This window comes from Ascaphus truei, chromosome 3 (assembly GCF_040206685.1).
Source record: "Ascaphus truei isolate aAscTru1 chromosome 3, aAscTru1.hap1, whole genome shotgun sequence".
NCBI lineage: Eukaryota > Metazoa > Chordata > Amphibia > Anura > Ascaphidae > Ascaphus > Ascaphus truei.
Genome location: NC_134485.1, coordinates 422,777,471 through 422,787,280, shown reverse-complemented (window position 1 = coordinate 422,787,280; position 9,810 = coordinate 422,777,471). Strand labels below are relative to the sequence as shown.

The 9,810-nt window shown below is 42.4% G+C and overlaps 1 protein-coding gene across 2 annotated transcripts in view; it reads right to left on the bottom strand.

Moving 5' to 3' along the window:
* Positions 1-9,810, bottom strand: part of SLCO2B1 (solute carrier organic anion transporter family member 2B1) — a 194,908-nt gene that overhangs the window by 142,379 nt on the left and 42,719 nt on the right. For both annotated transcript variants that reach the window (XM_075592777.1, XM_075592778.1), the window contains exon 2: positions 9,271-9,441. In XM_075592777.1, the coding sequence (XP_075448892.1) occupies positions 9,271-9,364 (94 nt within the window). In that variant the 5' untranslated portion in view covers positions 9,365-9,441. The remainder of the gene's footprint in view (positions 1-9,270; positions 9,442-9,810) is intronic.

The window sequence follows — 9,810 nt, the reverse complement described above, 5'->3', positions numbered from 1 at the left end:
GCTGTCTCTTTACTGGTCTTTGGGCTGGTTCATTTGTTATGTGGATTCCTATGGGACTAGCAACTGCCTTTTGCCTTACATCAGAGTGCTGACTGCTTGTTTTATGTTATATATATATATATATTGTGACAAACGGCTTACTCCGGGGCTCCGCCGTCTGTCCGGGACTGTTAGAACACGGTCTTTTAGGGTAGGTTAAATGATGAGACGTCACGTACTGTTCCTTTAAACAGGCTATGCCTGGTTTATTCAGTCCCAGGCACTGAGACTGCCACAGTTTAAACAGAAAACAAAGCCAAACAAAAAGCTGCTCGTCTGAGCGATAACTTAAACTTAGATGTCCCTGACTCAGAGTTGGAAGTGGCTTGTCCACTTCCACCAACAAAATAAGTACCTTTGCAGTCTTTAGACAAACTAACAGAATGAATGAAGCGATTTGGGAAAGAGGCTTTCTCACCCCTCTGCAGTTCAGCAGCCTTCCAGGCTCTTGGGCGGGGCCCAGAGGAAACAGGAAACAGGTCTTATATACCTGAACTCTAATCAGCATGACAGGTGACAGAAAACAGGCAGCAGACAAACTGTGGAATGGAGTGCCTGTACCACGAGGCTGCCCTGTTCAGCTTAGACAGGACAGAAACTGTTCAGTATCCTGGGAGCCCTGTATATGGAGTTTATTACCAACCCCTGGTTTCTGTCACATATCCTCCCCCCCAGCTCAGACCTCGAGGGGTGAGCGACCATGGATATTAGGGAGTGCATCCTTGACAACCCGTCGGCATTGCCATGTTTGTGCCCCGACCTGTGTTCCACAGAAAATTTAAAGGGCTGTAGGCTTAGGAACCACCTGGTCACCCTAGCGTTCTTCTCCCTATTTTGACACATCCAGGTAAGGGGTGCATGATCTGTGACCAATCGGAACTTTCTCCCCAACAGATAATACTTGAGTGTCTCTACAGCCCACTTTATTGCGAGACACTCTTTCTCGACTATGGAGTAATTTTTCTCCTGGGGATTTAGTTTCCTACTTAAATAAAGGATGGGGTGCTCCTCCCCTTGAGACTCCTGGGAGAGTACCGCCCCCAGCCCTACCTCAGATGCGTCGGTTTGGACTACGAACTCTTTGGAGAAGTCAGGTGTGACCAACACTGGTTGGGCACAGAGAGCTTCTTTCAGGCTTCTAAAGGCCTGTTCGGCTTCGGGGGACCACTTTACCATTAGCGGTCCTCTTGCTTTTGTGAGGTCGGTTAGTGGGGTTGCCTTAGTTGCAAAATTGGGAATAAACCTCCTATAGTAGCCAATTAACCCCAAAAAGGTCCTTACTTGTTTTTTTGTGACTGGCCTTGGCCAATTTTGTATCGCCTCTACTTTGAGTGTTTGTGGTTTGAGTAACCCTCTACCAATAGAATACCCCAGATACTTGGCCTCCTCCAGACCAATAGTGCATTTAGCGGGGTTAGCAGTTAGTCCAGCAGACCGAACTGCGTCGAGCACAGCTTGGACCTTTGGAAGGTGGGACTGCCAATCTTCACTATGGATTACCACATCATACAGGTAGGCGGCAGCGTACCGAACATGTGGTTTTAAAATTTTATCCATCATTCTTTGGAATGTGGCGGGAGCTCCATGTAAGCCAAAAGGCAGCACCTTATATTGAAAGAGGCCGTCTGGGGTTGAGAAGGCTGTTTTTTCTTTTGCCCTTTCTGTGAGGGGAACCTGCCAGTACCCTTTTGTTAGGTCTAGGGTTGTGAGATATCGGGCTTTGCCCAGTCTCTCTACAAGTTCATCCACCCTGGGCATAGGATAAGTATCAAATTTTGACACTGCGTTTAGTTTCCGGTAGTCATTACAAAACCTTGTTGTACCGTCTGGCTTTGGGACTAAAACTATAGGGCTGTTCCACCCACTTTGGGATTCCTCAATTACGCCTAGTTTTAGCATTTTTTTAACCTCTAAACTTATAGCCTCTCTCTTGGCCTCTGGGATTCGGTACGGTTTAAGGTTAACTCGGACCCCCGGTTCAGAGACTATGTCATGTTTAATTACGTTAGTTTTACCTGGCTGTGTAGAGAAGATTTCTTTGTTCCTTCTCACTAAACTCTGGACCTCTCGTTTCTGATGCACGGACAGTGTTTCAGCTATGCTAACCTCTGGGTCAGTTTCTTGATTCTCTGACGGACCTGGGGGTACTAGGGTTAACAAGACCTCTCTATCTTTCCAGGGCTTGAGTAGGTTTATATGGTAAATTTGCTCAGGTTTCCTCCTACCTGGCTGCCTTACCCTATAATTTACTTCTCCCACTCTTTCCAAGACCTCATATGGCCCATGCCATTTAGCAAGGAATTTACTCTCCACGGTGGGAACCAGAACTAGTACCCTATCACCTGGAAAAAAAATTCTGACCCTAGCACCCTTATTATACGTATTCCTTTGTGCTTCTTGAGCTTTCTCCATGTGTTCCCTCACTATGGGTAGGACTGCAGCAATGCGGTCCTGCATTTGGGCAACATGCTCTATTACACTTCTGTAAGGGGTAACCTCGTGTTCCCAAGTTTCTTTGGCTATATCCAGTAAGCCCCTTGGATGTCGGCCATACAATAGTTCAAACGGGGAGAAGCCTGTGGATGACTGGGGAACTTCCCTAATGGCAAATAACAGGTATGGTAACAAACAGTACCAGTTTTTCCCATCCTTATCGACCGCCCGGCGTAACATGCTCTTTAAGGTTTTATTGAACCTTTCCACTAAACCATCTGTTTGTGGATGATAGACTGAGGTTCTGAGATGCTTGATTTTTAGGAGTTTACATAGCTCTTTTGTTACTTGGGACATAAATGGTGTTCCCTGGTCAGATAAGATCTCTTTAGGAATTCCGACCCGGGAAAACAGAAGTACTAACTCTTTTGCTATGTTTTTAGCAGAGGTGCTACGTAGGGGAACTGCCTCCGGATATCGGGTAGCATAATCTAATATTACCAATATATGCTGATGTCCCCTAGCAGACTTTATTAGGGGTCCTACTAGATCCATAGCAATCCGGTCAAATGGTACCTCTATTATGGGAAGGGGTACCAATGGGCTGCGGTATGCTTTGAACGGGGCGGTGATCTGACATTCTGGGCATGAGGAACAATAGTTTGTAATTTCTGCCAGAACCCCAGGCCAATAAAAGCTTCGGAGAACCTTTTCTTTTGTCTTTTCCACCCCTAGGTGTCCCCCCAATGGATGACTATGTGCGAGGTGTAATACTACGTTACGGAATGTCCGTGGTACCAACAATTGTTTAGTTGTAACTGATTTTCTTTTATCAACCCGATATGCTAGGTCGTTCTCTACCTCGAAGTAGGGGTAAGCAAGTGACCTATCTGGTTGGCCATGAGTACTATTCTGGTCCCGTATATTTCCCCTTGCTACCGCTAATGTGGGGTCCTCCCACTGGGCCTTCTTAAAACTCCCAGGACTGACCTCTAGGTCAGCGAGGGTCTTATCCTGTACTGGGGTGGTAAGTGCCTGATCAACATCTTGATTTGTAGTATTCCCTACCAAAGTAGTGATGGGGAAGGGAATTTCACAGCACTCCTCCTTTTCCCCTTTCTTATTTGGGCCCTCGTCAACCTCCATTTCTGAAAAAGGGAAAGGATTTGTTTCTTCTAACACTTCGTTATGGTCTGCTATTGAACTCTGGGCGCTATTCTGAGCTGGGGACCACATTTTTAGAAAATGGGGAAAGTCGGTCCCTATTAACACATCATGTGCCAGTTTGGGTACAACACCCACCTTGAAATCTAAAGAACCAAATTCTGTTTAAAAAAAAACATCAACAGTGGAATATTCATGATTATCCCCATGTATACAACAAATTGCCACTCTTTGTGAACTGTTTACCTGTTTCTTCTTAATGGGCAATAGGTATTCGGACACTAGTGTGACCATACTCCCAGAGTCAAGAAGTGCCCGAACCCTCTTACCATTAACCTTTACAAATGCCCACAGATGGTTATTCAAGGGGTCCTCTGGGCTAGGGCCCATACATTGGGACAACAGCGAATAAGGTTCCACGCTGTTGCATTGCATGGGCTCATCATTTAGTGGGCAGATTTTTGCTGTGTGGCCCCTCTCATGACAATTTACACATTTAGGTACATAGTCTGTGTCCCACTTAGAGCCTTTTCCCGGCTCCCCATGTTGGCTATTGCCCTTAGTGTGCGAACCACTGTTGCTGGTGCTGCGTGAAGGTGGTCGCCGCTCTTCAGCTCCCCTTAACCCCGGTACCCTTTTACCGTCTCTGGAAGAGTCCTGGAACCTCGGGTAGTGGGGTTGCTCCACGACTGTGGGTTGCGGGTGCTCTCCTGCTGCATTGTACCTTTCTACGAGGGCCACAAGCTCATCCGCATTGTGGGGGTCACTCCGACTGACCCAATGGCGTAAGGCAGAGGGAAGTTTCCTCAAGAACTGGTCCATGACCAACCGTTCCACGATGTGGCTTGCTGAGTTGATCTCGGGTTGTAGCCACTTCCGGGCGAGGTGGATGAGGTCATACATCTGGCTTCGGGTGGCTTTATCCATCGTGAAGGACCATGCGTGAAACCTTTGGGCGCGAACAGCCGTGGTTACGCCGAGGCGGGCGAGGATCTCGAACTTCAATTTTGCATAGACGTTAGCTTCGGCTGGCTCTAGATCAAAGTAAGCCTTCTGGGGTTCGCCGCTTAGGAAGGGTGCGATTAGACCAGCCCACTCAGCTTCTGGCCATCCCTCTCTCTGTGCCGTGCGTTCAAACGTGAGAAGATAGGCTTCCACATCATCCGAGGGTCCCATCTTCTGAAGGTAGTGGCTTGCCCTGGTCATTTTCGGAACTGGGGCTGCCGCTGCCAGTGGAAGGTTACTGATAGTCTCCCTCAGGATCTCGAGTTCCTGCTGTAAGCCCTGAGCGAACCGCTGTTGCTCCTCTTTCAGCAAGCGGTTTGTCTCTTGCTGGTTTGCATTCGCCTGTTGCAGGGCTTCATTCGCGTCTCTCTGGACAGCGACATTGCGTACCAGCGCACTCACCACGTCTTCCATCTTGTTTGGAGAGAGAGAAAAAACCCCTTTTTTTTTTTTTTTTCTTTAAAGTTCTTTAACCCCCAGACCTTTTAGTGTTCTGCTCGCATTCTCCACCATATGTGACAAACGGCTTACTCCGGGGCTCCGCCGTCTGTCCGGGACTGTTAGAACACGGTCTTTTAGGGTAGGTTAAATGATGAGACGTCACGTACTGTTCCTTTAAACAGGCTATGCCTGGTTTATTCAGTCCCAGGCACTGAGACTGCCACAGTTTAAACAGAAAACAAAGCCAAACAAAAAGCTGCTCGTCTGAGCGATAACTTAAACTTAGATGTCCCTGACTCAGAGTTGGAAGTGGCTTGTCCACTTCCACCAACAAAATAAGTACCTTTGCAGTCTTTAGACAAACTAACAGAATGAATGAAGCGATTTGGGAAAGAGGCTTTCTCACCCCTCTGCAGTTCAGCAGCCTTCCAGGCTCTTGGGCGGGGCCCAGAGGAAACAGGAAACAGGTCTTATATACCTGAACTCTAATCAGCATGACAGGTGACAGAAAACAGGCAGCAGACAAACTGTGGAATGGAGTGCCTGTACCACGAGGCTGCCCTGTTCAGCTTAGACAGGACAGAAACTGTTCAGTATCCTGGGAGCCCTGTATATGGAGTTTATTACCAACCCCTGGTTTCTGTCACAATATATATATATATATATAATATATATATATATATATATATATATATATATATATATATATATATATATATATATATATATATATATATATGTATTTGGGTAGTATTCACGCCCATTTGAGTCATCAGGTTGTTTTTTGCTTATGTTGTATATATATATATCTTTTCCAGCCTAGAGTACATGTAATATCCATATACTTTGACTTGAACAGTAGTGTAAATTTATTTAATTTATAGTTGCTCATTATGTATGTGTATATTATTTTGTTTATATGTGCATGGTGTTTTGATGAGTTTTTAATAGTTCTTACTGCTTTATTACTTAACATATGATCATTGGATCTCAATGTATTGCCACCCCTGTGTATTTTATGTGTTTGATTTAATTTAAAATAATTTCTGTATATTCTTTAATATAACAGTTAGTACACAACAGGGGATAATTATAATTTTAATTCTAATTTTAATTTTACTTTTCCGTTTAATCTATTGGTTCAGATCATCAATTTGAATCATTTTTAACTGATTTTAAATACTATCGGTAATAATTTGAGTATCCATTGTGTTAAAAATATATGTGGATAATATTTTCGTAGATCCTTCCTACAATATGTGTTTATATATTTCATCCATAATCTGTCATTCAGCCAGTCAGCCATTTATTCCTGTATTTAATAAGTGTGTAGCATACATAGTTACGCCCAGCTTTACCAGCATATCATGGGTTAAACAATTATCCTATTTCGGGTTGCTAAGCGACGGACTGGCTATAAATGTGCAGGACTTCATTCCATTCACTATCAGCCCTTTGAGAAAGTCGCCCAGCGGTGACGAAATGCGTCAGGGACTCTGATAGCGCGATTACGTCACTACGTTGCTGCGCAGGCGCACGAGGCCACATCCAGCGTGGGATCCATACGGTGGCCATCCGTAGTGGAGAGCCAAGTCCTTGGACTGAATTCAGACGGCAAACGGCACCCCAGGAATCCCGTGAGCTGTGACTTCCACAGGCAGCCCTGAGGGAGCCCACAAAGACGAAATTCTGCAGCACAGAACCGGATGGTGGTGATATAATCACAAATTGCCTTTTTACCATTTTATTCTTGTGAGTGTGATTCCTTACCCCCCCCCCCCCCCCTTCCCTTCCCTTTTTCATATTAAATACACAGTGTTATGCTAAGGGGCGTGCGCTCTCTCTCTTTTTCTGCTTGTATATATATATATATATATAAAAACAAACATCACAGCTTGCACTCAATGTACTGGTTCATATAGACAGGTGCTAGTCTCAAATAATAGAAAAACAACATTACCATTCTCTCGTCCGGTAAAGAAAGACTGCACTCGGTTCAGTAATCATGAAAAACTGTATTGGGCATCTGAATAAAAAAGATAAGTCACCCAATCCGACGTTTCGGTCCTTGAGAAAGGTCCTATTCCAGGACCGAAACGTCGGATTGGGTGACTTATCTTTTTTATTCAGATGCCCAATACAGTTTTTCATGATTACTGAACCGAGTGCAGTCTTTCTTTACCGGACGAGAGAATGGTAATGTTGTTTATATATATATATATATATATATATATATATATATATATATATATATATATATATATATATATATATAAATATGTATTTCTACTTATATTTACAGAAATAAAAATTTCCTTATGGAACCAATTGTGACATGATTTTTAAAAATAAATTATTACAAGTTCTTGTATCAGCTTTATTTCATATAGGGCTTTTCTCCCAAAGGGACACAAACCGCTTCACAATTACAATATAATGCGCTGTAAGCATCACATAGGATTTTAACAAACATTATTAGTAATAGTCAGCATGGATTTATGAAGGGCAGATCATGCCAAATTAACCTTATTAGTTTCTTTTAGGAGATAAGTAGTAATTTAGACCAGGGTAACGGAGTTGATGTGGTCTACTTAGATTTTGCAAAGGCTTTTGACATGGTTCAACAAAAGAGGTTGGTGTACAAAATAAAGTAAATTGGACTCCGTAAAATTATTTACACCTGGATTAAAAACTGGTTGAAGGATAATAGAGAGTTGTCATAAATGGAACTTTTTCAGGTTGGGCTAAAGTTGTGAGTGGAGTACCTCAGGGATCGGTACTGGACCACTGTTTTTTAGCTTGTTTATTAATGACTTTGAGGTTGGCATCGAGAGCAAAGTCTCCATCTTTGCTGATAACACTAAATTGTGTAAGGTAGTAGAATCAGAGCAGGATGTAATTTCTCTCCAGAAGAACTCTAATAGACTGGAAACTTGGGCAGGTAAATGGCAGGTGAGGTTTAATACAGATAAATGTAAAGTTATGCATTAGGGAAACAAGAATAAACAGACAATTTACAAATGAAATGGTTTAAAATTAGGAGATTCCTTGATGGAGAAGGATTTAGGAGTGCTTGTACACAGCAGTCTTAGCAATAGCACCTAAAGTCATGCAGTACTGTGGCAAGATCGTATCTTGCATGAAACAGGGAATGGATGGAAGGGAAGTAAACATAATTATTCCCCTCTATAAAACATTAGTAAGACTACACCTTGAATATGGAGAACAATTTTGGACACCATTCCTTAGAAAAGACATTATATAACTAGAAAAAGTGCAAAGAGCCACCAAACTAATAAAAGGGATGGATCAACTGATTTATTAGGAGAGGAAGCTAAATTAGATTTGTTTACATTATAAAAGAGGCATATAAGTGGGGATATGGTAACTACAGTATATATAAACATATTCTTGGACATACAAGGAGCTTTCAAAATAACTTTTCACTATATTGGCAGTACAAAAGACATGGGGTCATCCCTTAAGGTAGAGGAAAGAAGATTTTACAAGAAAGAAAGGAAAAGGCAGTTAAAATGTGGAATTCATTAACCATGGAGACTGTAATGGCAGATACAATAGATATCTTCAAAAAAAAAGGTTGGACATCATTTTAGAAAGGAAATGTATACAGGGATATACCAAATAAGTAAACATGGGAAGGATGTTGATCCAGGGAGTAATCTGATGGCCAATATTGGAGTCGGGAAGGAATTTATTTTTCCCTTTATGAGATATCATTAGATGATGTTTCCTTGTGGGTTTTGTGTTTGATTTCCTCTGGATCAATATACTGTAAGTACAAATATAGGATAAAGTATCTGTTGTCTAAATGTAGCATACCGTAGGTTGAACTTGATGGACGTACAGTATGTCTTTTTTCAACCTCATCTACTCTGTAACTATGTAACTATGTAACCCAGACCCTGCCCAGATGAGCTTACAATCTATTATTTTGATACCTGAGGCACAGGATTATAAATTGACTTACACAAGGAGCTAACACCAGGATTTCAACCAGATGTTCATGCTTCAAACTCCGTGTCCTTGTTTTCATAGTCAGTGACTTTACTCACTGAGCCACTGCTTCAGCTATTATTTAATTACTGATGGTAAGAACTTTTATAACAACTGACTGCTTTTCAATAAACCAAAGCGCCAACATCTTTTTCCTGGAGAAAAATAACTCACCTGTAAGCACTTGGTCCACACACAAATTTCTTCCCAATGGAAGCCGTACAGAAGTCTTCTCTAGCTGCACACGATTGCAGTGTTTGAACTGCATGCACCCATCTTCTCACACAGAACAATGGCTTTAATTATATTCCACATGGACAACAGGAACTTATTCCTGCGTTGCACCTGTATACAATGACACAACACAAAGATAAAGCATGTCTAACCCACTTGGGTTCATGGTGTACTATATATTTATGGAGAAGTTAAAAATAGCATGCAATTATCTTTCGCCTGCATCATTGTCACTTTTGCTAATAGCAATAATTATTTGTTCACCGCTGAAACATGCAACAAGTGGAAACATGAGAGGCAACAGAGAAGGCAACAATACTGTACATCTTCCCAAGCATAAACAAGCATGCAGCATTAGGCTGTAGTATACCAGATGCATCATCAATCATCTGTAAGAGATGACTATAGCTGTATTTCAGTAGCACACAACATAGTAAACATTGCTGTATACAGTTTTATTGGATTGTAATACTGTACATC